Below are 16,722 nucleotides of genomic sequence, written 5' to 3'. Positions count from 1 at the left end.
CCATCCACCTCCTGAGATGTCTATTCTATTTTTTCTTCACAGTGAGATTCATGTTTTCCCCTTCCACCTCCTTGAGCCCTCCCTTTTACTTAGCTTCTCTGGATTTGGAATTGTAAAATGATTATCCTTTACTTTATGGCTACTATGCACTTATGAGTATGAACCATGTTTGTCTTTCCGGGTCTGGGTTACGTTACTTGGGATGATCTTTTCTAGTTCTATCCATTTGGTGGAAATTTTCATGGTCTCATTGTTCTTAGCAGCTGAGTAATACTCCTTTGTGTAAGTATACCACTTTAATTCAGTCTTTAATTGAGAGACATCATAAAGCTGCTACAGAGTTGAGTAAGTGTCCTTGTGGTGGTATGATGGGGTGTCCTTTGTCTACATGCTCAGGAGTGGCATAGCTGAGCCTTAAGGTAAAGCTGTTCCCAATTTTTTGCAAAACCACCATACAGATTTCCAAAGTGGTTGTACAAGTTTTCACTTCCACCAGTAATGGAGGAGTGTACCCTCCCTTGCTTCACATCCTGGATAGCACAAGCTGTCAGGTCTGTTTTGATCTTAGCCATTCTGAGAGGTGTAAGATGCAATCTCAGAGTTATTTTGATTTGTAGTTCCCTGATGACTAAGGATGCTAATTGAACATTTCTTTAAATGCTTCCTGGCCATTTCAGATTTCACTGTTGAGAATCCCCTGTTTAGCTCTTTTTAAATGGGATATTTGGGTTTTTGTTTTGTTTTGTTTTTTTGAAGTCTAGATTTTTAAGATATCATAGATATTTTCATAGATTTCAGATATCAGCCCTCTGTCAGATGTAGGGTTGATGGAGATATTTTTCTAATCTGCCATCTGCTGTTTTGTCTCTTTGAAGGTGTTCTTCCCATTATAGAAGCTTTTCAGTTTTATGAGGTTCCATTTGTTAATTTCCAATCTCAGTGCTTACACAATTGGTGCTCTGTTTAGGACGTTGTCTCCTGTGCTTTACTTAGGGTTGTTTTCCACTTTCTTGTCTCTCGTGGTTTTATGTTGAAGTTTGTGATCCACTTGGGCTTGAGTTTTGTGCAGAGATAAATATGGATCTTTTGGATTCTCCTAAGTGCAGATATCCAGTTAGACCAGCACAATTTGTTGAAGATATTTTCTTCTTTTAATTGTATAATTTTGGCTCTTTTTTCCAAAAATCAAATGTCCATTGGTGTGGATTTATTTCTGGTTCTTCAATTTGATTCCATTAATCAACTTGTTTATTTGTATGTCAGTACCATGCAGTTTTTATTACTATTAATAATTAGTACAACTTGAAATTGAGGATGGTGATAGCTCTAGAATTCTTTTAGTTGAGTTTCTTGTTTTTCCATAGGAAGTTGAATATCGTTCTTCCAATGTCTATAAAGAATTGTGTTGGAATTTTGATGGGGATTGCACTGAATATGTAGATTGCTTTTGGTAAGATGGCCCATTTTCCCTAAGTTAATCCTATCTACTCATGAGCATGGGAGATCTTTCCATCTTCTGATCTCTTCTCCAATCTCTTTCACACAGGCCTTTCACTTGCTTGGTTAGACTTACACCAAGACATGTTGCATGCAACTATTCTGAAGGGTGTTGTTTTTCTGATTTCTTTCTCATCTTATTTATCATTTGTATATAGGAGGGCTACTGGTGAAGTTTATCAGCTGTAGGGGTTCCTTGGTAGGGTGTTTGGGGTTGCTTATGTATACTATCATATCATCTGTAAATAGGGAAACTTTTATTTGTTTCTTTCCAATTCACATCTCCTTGATCTCCTTTAGTTGTCTTATTGTTCTGGCTAAAACTTAGAGTATTATATTGAATAGATTTGGAGAGAGTGTCTAGTCTTGGCTATCAGCTTGCTGTATACTGCCATTGTTATGTTTAGGTATGTCCCTTTTATCCCTGATCTTTTCCAGGATTTTATTATGAGATTTTATTATTTGATTTTGTTCAATGCTTTTTTTCTGCATCTGAGATGATCATTTTTTTCTTTGTTTCTTTTATGGTGGATTACCTTGACAGATATTCATATGTTGAACCATTTCCTAATCTCTAGAATGCAGGCTGCTTGGACATGCTAGATGACCTTTTTATCTGTTCTTAGTTTCAGTTTGCAATTATTTACTGAATACTTTAATAGCTGTGATTTTTTTCCATTAGCTTTACAGGTTGGGTTTTAAGATATGTAATGCTCTTCTGTTCTGCATATTGGCTTTTATTACAACACTGTAATGACACATTCTGTCTGAATCAATACAGTAAATGCCTGTGCACACCCAGGATGGCCTCATAAGGGAGAACAGTTGTGTGTGATTTTAACTGAGAGTCATACAATTGATTTTTTTTTTTTTTAGTGGAGAAAGAAAATTAAAGCTCAATTTTGAGCAAGGCTTTAATCATTTGAATTGTTTCTTGAGGGAAGTGAGAGAAATGTCTACTGGCTAGGGGCCTGCATGGTGGACTCATTAAATCCACTAAACAGGTTGCTTTTTATAGCTGAGTACACTTAACAATAATCCAAGGTATCCCACTCAACTGAGGACACAGATGATACCCCCAGGATCAGCCTTTTACTCCCCATGGGAGGGAGGAAGAGCCTTATACACACAATTGTAGATGACAAGACTATTGGAAGTAGAAAGATCCCTGTGGAAAGAAGTAAAATGCATGCTTGGAAGCAAGAGAAATCAAGAGTTTGTTTAGAAACAAAATGTAATAAAGACATGTAGAACACTTACTAAGGAGCCCTAATGTTTGCTCATGGTAATATAAAGTTAAGAGTGTTTTAATGTTTTAACTTTGAGAACATGTAATATAAGGTTTTACCATTCTAGGTAGCTTGACAGGTTCTAAGTGAAATTTTATAGTAAACTAGAATTCATAAATACCTCCATGTGTTGGGGTGGACTACAACCATCTTCATTTCCCAATAATAAGATATCTCAGCCACAGCCTTAAGGGAACTTATTAAGAATTCCTTTGAAGATGTAGAGGGAGAAACAATATAATTGCTTTTGAACATTGGGGCCAAACAACATCATTTAATGAGAACTTATTTTTTAGGAAACATAGCATCCCATTGAATGTGTACAAATAAAGGATGTATAAGCGAATACCGTCTTTATAAAATATTGTTGTAATTTTTGATAGAACTAATACTTTTCTCCTTGCTTTTAATTTTTAAAAGAAAATTAGCCCTGCGGCACCATCCAGACAAGAATCCAGATGACCCATCTGCTGCTGAGAAGTTTAAAGAAATCAACAATGCCCACACGATCCTCACCGACACCTCAAAGAGAAACATATATGACAAGTATGGATCGCTGGGGCTCTATGTGGCCGAACAATTTGGAGATGAAAACGTTAACACATACTTCATGCTGTCAAGCTGGTGGGCAAAGGTAAATCACTTTTTTTCCCTCTAAAGCAATTTCCTGGAAAATCGTGGTATTATTCATCCTATTAGACCCTATCTCAAAGAAAGACCAACCTTTCTTCTGTTAAACTCTTGTAAATAAAATGAGACATCACTTCCTCTGAAAGCTGTTATTTGGAGACCATTTTTCTCTAGTCTATCAATTAATTATGAAATTCAACACGACTTAACAGACTTCTAGACATTAATTATATTGGAGTGTGGAGCTTCAGGTTAATTCTGACTGCTCCCTCTTCCCCCATGGTGACTAATTAAGAACTGACTCATTTTTCAAAACCAAAAATAATTTATTAGTGTGACAACTATTTAATAAATTATTATAAGATAAATTTAGCCATGTACTTTACTATCTATAGCATAGTCTACATCAGCAAAGACAATACCTAGGGAGATGAGTGGTAATTAGGTTACAGGCTCAGCTGGAGCCTGACTTGAGGTGGCAGAGAAGAACATGAGGGAAAAGGTGAGAGTTGAGTCTTAGAAGACAGGAGATTGATAGCTACCTGGCTAAGAAAGAGACAATATGTTTAGAGACCTAGCACAATCAGAAATGTAGTGGAAATTTTGTTTCTTTTCCCAGGAATCCCTAATATGTGTATATTTGGTGGTAGTTTTATATTTTTATGATTTTTAATGTTCTTTCTGATAAAAGCAATAGCTTTACATACAGAACAGGCATTGTTCTATTACATATAGAATTATATTATATATTACAACATGTACATTGTATATATATATGTAATAATGTATATTACATATAAAACAGACATGTTTCATTAATGTATTTTGTGGGCAGTTGACAATCATGTATGTTGTAGAAAATAATAATTTAAAAAAAACCATCCTCTTTAGAAAAGGCAGGATTCATGTTGAGTAGAAACTTGATTACTGTTTTCTCCCGCTTAACCTCCCTATATTGAAGAATTTGATAGACAAGAGGATATGTTTTCATAGTAAGCATGGAGAGACACTTTGAACCACAAAGCCCCACTTTTCTTTTGCTAACTATCTTAGATACCCACTCATCTTTTTTGTGGGAAACTTGGGCTAGAGAGATGGTGCTGAGTGAATTTTGACCATGTGGTGAGAAGATACATTCTGACCATAGAATCAATGAGGTCAGACTAGCATTCACACAACAAAGTGTGGCTGCATAGGAACCTGCCTTCTGGATGTGACACTATTCCCTTGGGAAGAAACATCTGCAGTCCAGATAATCACACATGTTTACCAGATACTGTATTTTGTTTGTCTAAAGATGAGAATAAATTTTCTTGTTCCGGAAGTTGAAGAAACTGATCAAAATTCCTGTAGATAAGCCTCATTCATACAGTAGCATAAAGATCCAACACGGGGCAATATCAGACATTGCTCCTTACAAAGAAGTGTACTTTCCTTTTTCTGCTGTACGAAAGCGCGATTGTATAGTGCTTACCTAAGTGGCATTAAATGTGTTGTATATAAATGAAACAATGCACCATCAAAAAGTACACTAAAAAAGTACCAGGTCCCTGCGGAACTAATAGTTACTAATATATACTATAGCATATATGGTAAGGGATGAAGTAAGGCTGTTTCCCCAAAAGGGAATTTCCCTGGAGAAAGAAACAGAATGGGAATAAGGAGATTTTTCAGGAAACAGTATGGCAGTTGCACAGTTCAAAGAAAGAGACAAATGCAGATGAAGAAGAGCTGTGGTCTTAGAGGGCCATGGCTGGGCAATGCTCAAAGGGAGTCTTAGGGCAAGTGGGGGCTTTCATGTTTCCCTAAAATGATGAAATCATACAACATACATAGTAGCAAAGAGACTGTAAGTGTGTGTAACCAAAGTCCTCCACTGCAAGTCATCCTGAGACCCATCCTCGTTCCTGGAGCCAGCCAGAGTGAGTAGATGACTCCTTGAGAAGGAGGGGGCGAGGGGCGTGGTATCAAACCTGAATTCTTCTTAGGTCACTGAAGAAGTGTGTGCATGCACATGTGATCGTTATCCAATGCCCCACTCCCAGTCTCTGATTATATAAAGTCTGCATTAAATTTTAAGATGTACAAACTTCATTTATTATAATAAATTTGGTTTTGTTTGCTTGCCAAAAATAAATTGGAATTTCAGATTGGGGAAGTCAAGAGAAAGTGTTTTCTGTTTAATGAGCAACTCAATTGTGCTCATAGGGAAATCTTGGTTCTATTTCCTGGGAGGAACAAGCCGTTGTTTGCCTATTGTTTTGTATACCCACTAATTCAGTAGGAACTAGATGTCTATGACATGGCAGGTCCTAACCCACCAGGCATGTGGGGTAAAGAATGACTAATGATTGTAGCCTCTAAGACACTCCTGTCAAGCAATCTGTGCTCCATACCATCAGCAAGAAGGGATTAGAGATCCGAGTTGGTAGGGTAAACAGTTGGGATTCAAAGGATAGGCAGCTATTTTGGAATGGGAACAGGAAAGTCAACATAAAGGTGTTTTTTGAGGTGATCTTAGACAGCAGGTAGGTATAAACTGAACAGTGGTCGGGGATGTTTAGCCATGCAAATCCATATGGAGGGTCGAGCTATGTGGGAGGAACAGGGTTGTGCTAGTGCTGAGAGAGTTGATATCAGGCATGCTGCATGTGCTCCAGGAAACAAGGGTTGCATATAGTTCACACAAGCAAGAGCAGAGGCAGAATGGCCAATAGGAGGGCCAATGAAGTATCCACACCATAGATATGAGCAGGATCTGCAAAGCACCCACCCCCACCCCCGACTCAGAGGAGAGGGAAGATATAGCGATCTCAGAGAGATTATGCAGGACCAGATTACTAACAGGGCACTTGCATGTGCCAGGGAAGGCAGCTCTTCTATGGGTGAGTTTACTTTCATTGAACAAGTAAGTTTGGTGAGCTCATTTGACCAGTGAATATCCTATCCAGCGCTGGTCTGGTTTTTCTTTTGCTCTTAGCATTCATAATAGCCTAAGAAAAAGAAGTTCCAAACTGTGTTACTCTGACTGAAAGTCATTTCCTCTAGGTCTTATTTGTACAAATATTTGTGAGAAAAAGTTATTTCAAAGGAACTTAAGAGACAGTTTACATGGGGTAAGGGTAAGAGCAAGCGTGTGGCAAGCAGGGTGTGTTGGGATATCTTTAATCTTCTGAGGGACGTAATTACAGACTGTGTGTCTGGGGTCATCTTGTCCCTCATGCCAGGGACTCGGACTTCACTTGGCCTCTGTTTACCCTAGACCCTGTTCATCATCATTGGCCTCTTGACCGGCTGCTATTTTTGTTGCTGCCTTTGCTGCTGCTGCAACTGTTGTTGTGGACATTGTCGGCCCAAATCATCGACACCAGAAGAAGAGTACTATGTGTCACCAGAGGACCTTGAGGAGCAGATCAGAACTGACATGGAGAAAGGTAGGGTGAGATGACAGTAGAGGCAGTGGGCATCGTTACCTCTGGCTAAGTACCCGGTCTTACGAAAATAAATTAACCTCACAGAGCCAGCCTCTCGTCCTGACTGCCAGCTTTTGTGAGCACTTTGGGGTAAGACAAAGGGCATTTATGTTGACTGAGAATAAACTGCCTATGATAATGATACACATCATCATGGTATAGTTTGTTGTCTCTTTATAAGAGAAGTGGGCTCTGGGTTCAGGGAAGTTAGGGTAAGAGTGCCCAGGAACAGAGAGCTAAAGTAGAAGTTTCTCCCAGAAGATACACTTCAGTCTTTAGGATCTCCATTGAAATACTGACAGTCAGCCGAGGCTTTTCTTCCTTTGTGTTATTGTGTGATGATTTGGGACTGGAGCAGGAGTTAGATGACGCCATCTTCTTCTGGAATGTAGCTTCTTTGCCCACATGCACACTCACAGATAGACACAGAGCAGCATGGAGAACAAACTCTCTCCTTGCCCAGTCACCTCTGCTGTCCATCTGTGTGCACACATCTCTGTGCTACATTGCTTCATTCTTCAAGTTTATTCTACCGAGAGAAAAAAAAAGAAAAAAATGTAAAAAAGAAAAAAATTTCCGAGTTCAAAATATCAGAGATAGTTTATAGTCTTTGGACAATGTCTTTGTTTAAACAAGCCAGGATCACACCTGCCATTGTCCTGTTTCTAGAAGCAATTCTCACTGTCCTTGTCTCCCGTGGAGTACATCATTATCTCAGGTTTCAGACTTTATTGCTAAATCCCACTCCTCCTAAATCCCCAACAAACAGCTAAAAGAATTCCTGGATAATTGCAAGAATCACACTGTTTTCAGGATTACGGGAACCAGGGTGGTGTACTTCTCTCATGACGCTCAAATAGCACCAGAAACTATTTCAAGGTTTCTGGATGCCTTGTATTTCTTATCAGATGTGAAGCTTAATAGCATCTTGTGTGAATGAAGTGTCTGAAGTCCAGCAAAAGGGTGTGTTTAATCATGGGACTAGTACTGAATTCCAGACTCTCAGAATTGTGAGTCCAGCCAGGGCAGAAGTTTTGTTTTGTTTTGTTTTATGCTTTTTTTTTCTTTGTGCAAACTGTAATATCTTGCAATGGGCATGGTTATCGAGCAGCTAGAAGTATTTCTGGACATTTTTTGTTACTTATATTGGAACCAAACTGTGGATTAATGGTGAAATTATTGTACATTGAAAGTATTGTATATTTACTCTGCATTATTTTGTATAGAAAGTAACAAATACTGAATCTTTTAAGGAAGGCATACAGAAGGAAAAGGCAGGTAAGATCACTAACCAATGAGTTAAGCAGTGCTAATGACATGGAAAGGCCTTCTCATTAGGCAAAGGTGGGGACTGCATGACAGCTTGTTCACAAGTGACAATTCCTAGGCACAGGTCTCTATGATCTGTGAAGGAGGTGCTTAAAAATAAAAAAGAAAATGCCACATGTCATTCTGAGATGGCTGCTCATTTTTCTCTGTGTGCAACTTAACAGAAAAACCAGAAAACTGGCCTTTAATAAAACCAAAATGACAGTTCATATAAGGGGAGAGGTGGAGTGGCACGGGAAGCTTGTGAGGTGTGGTGTGATGGTTTTAGTCTCTGTGGGTACAGTGTGGCGTCCAGCATGGCCTTGGTGGGGGTGGAAGGACCTGGCTCCCACCCCTGGGACAGGGCCAACAGGGCGTGGGCCTCCACGAGTATGGATGGATGGATGATGTAAGCACAAGTTTCATTTATATAATATTGTACATATTTTAATGTTCCTTTTGTCCTCTCCATTAATGTTAATGACTCCATAATAATCAGAGACAGCATGAGTCCTGGAGGTGAAGGGTGTGGCTAGTGTCTCAGCAAAATGATAACCACTGGGACCTTCAGGACAGCCCTTAAGGCTGTGGGAAAGAACTCTAAAATCGTGAGTTTGAAAATATCTCATTTCTCAACTATGCAAAAAATAAGAATGCAATATGAATTATATGAGGGGTTTCACAAATCTAAAAGAATGATATTGAGTCAGACAGGGAAAGGCAGGGAAATCCAGAGGTGTGGTGGAAATGGTAATTTCATGACAGGGTCCCATCTAACTAGCATCATCACTTCTGATTAACAAAGGCAAACAGACCTCTGAGTCCTTTTGCAATGTTAAAAAAAGAAATGTGTGCTCGCTGCTTCCTAAGAATCAAGGGGCTGGGCTCACAAGAGGCTGATTCATAGAATAACCAAAAAAGAACCTGGAGTAAATGACTGGATTGATACATAAAGTAAGACTGGACTTATGATCTTCAAGAGATGAGCTATCCAGGGAAATTTGTTAGAATAGCAAGAAAGGACTGCTTGGAGAACTGTCTCAAGAAAGCTGAACAAAGAGAAAACAATCTGGGAAGCTGCCTCAAGCAGAGGATAGGCCACCAGCTTGGACCCACGATTTGACTTGAAGTCCTTTGTTTTTGCCACTCCCAGACACCCCTTGTCTCAGAACCCCTCTCTAAGCTGAGGCTGGTCCTTGGCAGTGTATCCACTTGGTCCTTATTCTGTCAGCAGGACATGACAGATCATGTGACCACATGATCTCACCTTAGTCATCAGTTACCTAATGCTCAGCATGGACAGAGCACAGGGAGCATGGACAGTCAGTGGCTATGGTGACATCGTCTTTACTTTTCATCCTGATTTTTCATTATTTATAATTTATAAGTCATAATGCAAAGTCAAGGGTGTCATTGTGATATCTTATTTGCAAGCTGCTGCACTTCTAATTCTTCCTATCTTCTCATTTGTAGTAGGAAAGCCTAAATCAGGGTGAATTGAATCCAGATCTCCCCAGTCCAGCTCCACACTTACCAGAATAGATTTGTTTCCCTTATTCCCTTAAGTTAGATGAAAGCCCTCCAGCAGGTCATTTCAGTAGACCTTGGTGGAAGATCTCTTTTTCTGGAACAGAAATGTAGACAAGGTGCCAGATTCTCCCCCAAGCTCCTCCCTGCTGGGTGATTGGTCATGGGTCTGTGTTCTGCTGGCTGTTCTGACATCCCGGACTACCAACTGCATTGCAGAGGTCAGATCGGTAATTTTATACCACTGTTAAAGAATCCTTAACACAAAGAAACAGCTTTTTCTTACTTATAAACATTTGATTTTTATGCTAAGGTGACCCAGGTTTTATGGTTCTTAGAGTTCTGAATATCAGTATGTGCTTTAAATGAAAGCAATCACAACAAATTAATGAGCTCAAAAGTGGACAAATACCATGTGTATGTCACAAAATTGAGGGGAGGGGCGGATCAATCATTTAACCACCTAGTTTGTCTGTGGTATTGTCCTATGGTTGTGTATTCTTTGATTTTATATCCATGTAACATAAATTTACTGTATAATTTTCTGAAGAAAATATAAAAACAATTCTTCCTTTTCTCTACTTTATTCAACCAAAACTTAGTTGTATTATTATTATTATTATTATTATTATTGAATTTGAATAGTTTCATCTAGCTTCAAAGCTCATGTTAACAGTGTTGTATATGTAAGATTTGGAAGAAACAGACAACTATTTTACTCTGTACATATCAGACCATGTTGATGTCACAACACCTGATCCTCCTGGGCTCAGAGCCCAGAGGATACATTCCGATGATGTGTCATAGTTTCTGGCATGATTTTTAATGTTCTCCCAGCACATGGGTTGGCATAGTGAGCTATAGGAAAATTCTCTGGTCCATTTCTACACCTGTGTGGGTAGCAAAACCTAGCTATACACTGCTTGCTGGAAACCACAAAATTAAGTCCCATTGAACTTAAGCAAAACTTAGCTTCAGTTGTGTTTCTCTTAACCAAATAACTTAATATGTTTTTTTGGAGCCATTGTCAGAAAGAGATATCATGAAAAAGGTCAACATGGAAAGAGTCAATGCTTTTCCTGGTTTTGATAAAAATGACTTTTGTTTCAGGTCTATACACATGGACTCTTAGAAGGTTCTGTATTGCTAAGGGTCTCTGTGGCCTAAGTCTCATTAACTGTGGGCTGGAACCCCATTGCTCACATAACATCTGATTGTGAGAATCTATGCTTCATTTGTGGTCAGTTGCAATAGTTAGGTTCATATTTATATTCCACTAATTCAGAGACATATAACAGACTGACAATTTTAATATAAATTAAGACTTGTAAAAAGGAAAAAACAGACTCTGGAGGCTGTGCTTTTAGTCTGTTGTCCAAGTGATAGTGGTACTGAACACATTTCCCTAGGAAGGGGAAAGAAGGGAGTTTTAACTGAGGTATAATAGAATACTGTGTAGATTAATATGGGAACTAGCAGTTTATAGTAACTATTTATCTAAGTGCTACATATCTGATTATCCTGTGCTTGGAAGTTTGACCCATAAATAAAGATTATAGCTGGAAATTTATTCTTTTGTGCATACTGATTTTAATGAAAGACACATTTCTTCCTCCTGTTATTTCTTTATTCAGAAATGATAAAATATGAATAAATCTAATATCAAGATATTTTCCCTCCAGAAAAAAGCTAACAACTGCTGAATTTTTCCCTCTTATACCTTACAATACCAACGAAAGAGAGAACAGAAGTTAATAAGAGTTGGGACTTCATGGTATTTCCCCATTCTCCATGGTTGGCTCAGTCTTGTACAGGTCTTATAAATACAGCTGTAGCCTCTGTGAACTCATATGGGCCTGTCGTGCCCAGAAAATACTGTTTCCCTACAAAGTCCACTACTTCTGACTATTACATCTTTCCAACCTTTCTTTAATGATCCATGAGCCTTGGGGAGATTGAATCATGCTCTAGAACAGTGGTTCTCAAGCTGCCTTGTGTTGTAACCCTTTATAGTTCTTCATGTTTTGACACACAACAATACATTTTTTATGTTGCTACTTCATAATTGTAATTTTGCTACTGTTATAAATAATAATGGAAGTATCTATGCTTTCTGATGGTCTTAAGCAACACCTGTGAAAGAGTTATTCAATCTCAAGGTGGTTGAGACCCAGAGTTTGAGAGCTGCTGTTCTAATAGATGGGCTTATATCCATGTACATATGGGAGTCTTATGTGCTCTCCATGGGTTGAGAGAAAGGAAGGTACACATGAAGTTGGGAGGGAAAAGCAGGTTGGAAGAGATTGGAGGAGAAGGAATGCTGTATTTGAGTCATGTGACTCCAGTGTGAAAAATTAAAACACAGGCACATAGGCACTGCAGAGGAGAGCCTCAGCTTGGAGAAGCTGGCAACTCCTGCTGTGCAAATGGGCTGGCTGGTTCCCTGGGTGCTAGGAGGGAAGCAATGAGCAGCAGAGTAAAAAGTAGCCTGCTTCCAGCCACCAGATAAATAAAGGTCAGAGATTTATAAATCTGACTTAGTTGTTTTTAAGGATAGAAGGGAATTTACAGATTTTGCCAGAGCCACTTGGGAATTTCAATCTGCATTTCAAAACTGATACAAAGAGCATAAGATGAGAGGCAGAGATCCAGATGGTAGATGCGGCAAGTATTAAGCTCCACAGAACAGAGAAGTTGGGGAAAACACATGAACAAGTGATTTAGAGATATCTAAAACTGGTTGGTACAGGATTTCTGGGATCATCAGCCTAGTATAATAAAAATTAGGTTTATAAGCAAGTAGAAGGGAATTTAATTAAAGTTAAATAGAGATATATAAATATTGAGAATTTTGATCTTAAAAAAGGTAGATTAGGTCAAAAACAGGAGGAGGTAGGGAGCCTAGCCTAACTCAGACAGTAGAAACTTAGGCCTTGAGAATTAAATATAGAGAAGGGGACATACCACAATATGTACCCACAGAGCTATTAATCTCCAGAGTAGGGTGGATTCAAATTTACACAGATGTATAAATAACTAAGGCCTTGATGTCATGAAGGTTGGGGCAGGGGATAGTAGAAGTACTGTCTCAACAGACAATATATATTTGTTTAGATTTCTTTAATTGCTTCAAATTTTTTATTATCAAAATGAGTATGGTTATGAGTTTGGTGGTTGTATTAAAGTTCCTCTGGGAGAGCAGTCAAGCCATACCCTCAGTGATTTCCAGTTACTGGACCAAGGACATGCTATTTTGGAGAAAGGCTTTGTTTTGTGTTGACAGGAAAGGAGAAAGGGCGCTGGATCCCTTTCAGAGTGATATGGACCAAATATGACAGAGAAAGGTCACCTGAAGATCTCAGAAAGTTTGAGAAAATCAAACAAGACAGGTAAATTGATCTGCTGATTCCTGGACATGGAAACAGCTCAGTAACCGTAAAAAATGTCTCTAGTTAAAACTTCCACTAAAATGAGACTACAAACCTTATTGGTTATGGAATCCTTAAGATTGTTTGAACCCTTCTTTATATGGCATGAACGAAGATTTATTACAAATGGCTATTGAGAAATTAACTAATAAAAAGACACTTGTCCTTCACCTGCTCAAACAAGAATCAAAAGTTCATCTTTATCTCACCTGTGCATCCTGCACAGTCCATATGAAAATCTTAATGGTCCTAAAATTTTGGTTGTGAGATTCATGTATTACAAAATGTCCAGTGTTGGCAAGATGTATCCTCAAAGATACTGAACTGACCTGCTCTTCAGCCCCTGTCTCTTGATGCTGTCCAGTGACTTGCTTCCAGAACAGCTTTGGGATTGCTGCTGATTCCTGATCATTTGGCCTCATGCAACCTTTCAGATGGCTCCAGGCAGAACTTCAGTCAAGCTCTGAGCCTTCAAAGCATACAGAGACTGGATAACAGACTAAAGCTAGCTTTCTTAAGTCTAACCAACTTGTTAATTTTCCTACTCCTCTCTGCCCCTTTAAATAATTTCTTGTTGCTCCTAATCAGCACAAAGATGTATGATTCCTTGTATTTGGGTGACTGGTTATTGTTATTTTACAAAGTAGATATTCTTTGAGTATAGGAAGGCTACAGATTTGTTTGTGTTAATTTTATATCTGGCCACTTTGCTGAAGTTATCAGCTGTAGGAATTCTCTGGTGGAATTTTTGAGGTCACTTAAGTATTCTATGCTAAAATATGAAAATAGTGATATTTTGACTTCTTCCTTTCCAATTTGTATCCCTTTGACCTCCTTATGTAGTCTAATTACTCTAGCTAGAATTTCAAGTACTATATTGAATAGGTAGGGAGAGTAGGCAGCCTTTTCTAGTCCCTGATTTTTGTGGGATTGTTTCAAGTTTCTCTCCAATTAGTTTGATGTTGGCTACTGGTTTGCCATATATTGCTTTTATTAGGTTTAGGTTAGGATTAGAATTCCTGATCTTAAGATGAAATGTTCTATAGATATCTGTTAAATCCATTTGGTCCATAACTTGTTAGTTTCACTGTGTCCCTGTTTATTTTGTGTTTCCATGATCTGTCCATTGATGAGAGTGGGGTGTTGAATTCTTCCACTATTATTGCATGAGGTGCAATGTGTGCTTTGAGATTTAGTAGTTTCTTTTATGAATGTGGGTGCTGTTGCATTTGGAGCATAGATGTTCAGAATTGAGAGTTCTTGGTAGATTATTTTTCTCTGATGAGTATGAAGTGTCCTTCCTTATCCTTTTAAATAACTTTTTGTTGATAGATGATTGTACGTGATATTAGAATGTCTACTCCAGCTTGTTTCTTGAGACCATTTGCTTGGAAAATTGTTTTCCAGCCCTTTACTCTATGGTAGTGTCTGTCTTTGATACTGAGGTAGGTTTCCTGTATGCAGAAAAATGCTGGGTCCTGTTTATATATCCAGTCTGTTCTTCTATGTCTTTTTATTGGGGAATTATGTCCATTGATGTTTTTGTTTTGTTTTGTTTGGTTTGGTTTTTTTGGTTTTTGTGGATTTGATTTTTTCGAGACAGGGTTTCTCTGTATAGCCCTGGCTGTCCTGGAACTCACTCTGTAGACCAGGCTGGCCTCGAACTCAGAAATCCGCCTGCCTCTGCCTCCCAGAGTGCTGGGATTACAGGCGTGCACCACTACCGCCCGGCTCCATTGATGTTAAGAGATATTAAGTGAGTACACTGTAGCTGTCTTCAGACAGTCCAGAAGAGGGCATCAGATCTCATTACAGATGGTTGTAAGCCACCATGTGGTTGCTGGGATTTTAACTTAAGATCTTCAGAAGAGCAGTCAGTGCTCTTAACTACTGAGACATCTCTCCAGACCTTTCTGTTATTTTTGATAGTATTTTTATGTTTGTGTAGCTATCTTCTTCTGATTTGTTGAAAAAAGATTACTTTCTTGCTTATTCTAGAGTTTAGTTTTTCTCCTTATGTTGGAATTTTTCATCTATTATTCTTTATAGGGCTGGATTTGTGGAAAGATATTATGCAAATTTGCTTTTGTCATGGAATATCTTGGTTTCTCCATCTCTGCTAATTGAGAGTTTTGCTGGGTGTAGTAGCCTGGACTGTCATTTGTGTTCTCTTAGGGTCTGTATGACATCTGCCCAGGTGATGTATGACATCACCAGGTGACTTACATCTGGTGTAATTTGGATAGGTCTGCCTTTATATTTTACTTGACCTTTTTCCCTTACTGCTTTTAATATTCTTTCTTTGTTTTTTTGCATTTGCATTATGTGACAGCAGCAATTTTTTTCTGGTCCAGTCTATTTGAAGTTCTGTAGGCTTCTTGTGTGTTTATGGGCATCTTTTTTCTTTCTTTAGGTTAGGGAAGTTTTCTTCTATAATTTTGTTGAAGATATTTACAGGCTCTTTAAGTTGGGAATCTTCACTCTCTTCTATACCTAAATCCTTAGGTTTGGTCTTCTCATTGTGTCTTGAATATTCTAGATGTTTTAGGTTAGGAGCATTTTGCATTTTCTTTGACTTTTGTGTAAATGTTTTCTATGTTATCTCCTGCATCTTGTTTCTATCTCTTGTATCTCTATTCTGCTGGTGATGCTTGCTTCTATGACTCCTAATCTCTTTCCAAGGTTTTCTATCTCCAGAGTTGTCTCCCTTTGTGATTTATTTATTGTTTCTATTTCCATGTTCAGATCCTGGATGGTTTTGTGCAATTCCTTCACCTCTTTGGTTGTGTTTTCCTGTAATTCTTTAAGGGATTTTTATGTTTCCTCTTTAAGGGCTTCTAGCTCTTTACTTGTGTTCTCCTGTATTTCTTTAAGAGAGTTATTTATATACCGCTTATCGTCCTCTGTCATCATAATGAGATGTGATTTTAAATCAATGTCTTGCTTTTCTGGTGTGTTCAGGTATCCAGGACTTGCTGTGATAGGAGAACTGGGTTCTGATGATGCCAAGTAGCCTTGGTTTCTATTGCTTATGTTCTTGCTCCTGCCTCTTGCCATCTGGTTATCTATTGTGTTAGCTGGTCTTGCTGTCTCTGACTGTGGCCTGTCCCTCCTGCGAGCCTGTGAGTCAGTACTCCTGGGAGACGAGCTCTCTTCCAATTGTTTTTGGATATGGAGAGCTATGGCACAGGATCAGCTTCCAGCAGAGACAGAAACAGGAAGGATTCTTTCTCAGGCTGCTCCTCCCTTTCTGTGTCCTGAGGGTTCTGGGCAGGTCCCTTTGAGCGGAAGTGGTGGTCTTACCTATGCTCACAGGTGTGTCTGCACTCCGAGGAGACCAGCTCTTTCCTGGTGATATTCAGGTATGGAGGGCTGTGGCCCAGGATCAGCTCCCAGTGCAGGCAGAAACCAGAAGACATGTTATTTCATTACTAAGGATCATTTGATAATGAGACATGTCTGCTCCTGACATGCAGAATTGAGCATCTTCACCTCCAGGTGAGCTTGCTTATTGTGGCAAGGTAGCCATGGGGCTGAATAGGCCTATTTTATCTGAAGACAAAATACTGT

The 16,722-nt window shown here is 38.8% G+C and overlaps 1 protein-coding gene across 1 annotated transcript in view; it reads left to right on the top strand.

The window, feature by feature from the left end:
- Positions 1 to 16,722, top strand: part of Dnajc5b (DnaJ heat shock protein family (Hsp40) member C5 beta) — a 49,375-nt gene that overhangs the window by 26,032 nt on the left and 6,621 nt on the right. Inside the window, exons 2-3 of the mRNA XM_052178795.1 lie at positions 3,207 to 3,420; positions 6,679 to 6,850. Of these exons, the coding sequence (XP_052034755.1) occupies positions 3,207 to 3,420; positions 6,679 to 6,850 (386 nt within the window). The remainder of the gene's footprint in view (positions 1 to 3,206; positions 3,421 to 6,678; positions 6,851 to 16,722) is intronic.

The sequence above is a fragment of the Apodemus sylvaticus genome, chromosome 4, assembly GCF_947179515.1.
Source record: "Apodemus sylvaticus chromosome 4, mApoSyl1.1, whole genome shotgun sequence".
Classification (NCBI taxonomy): domain Eukaryota; kingdom Metazoa; phylum Chordata; class Mammalia; order Rodentia; family Muridae; genus Apodemus; species Apodemus sylvaticus.
This window is presented reverse-complemented; position numbering and strand designations above follow the sequence as displayed.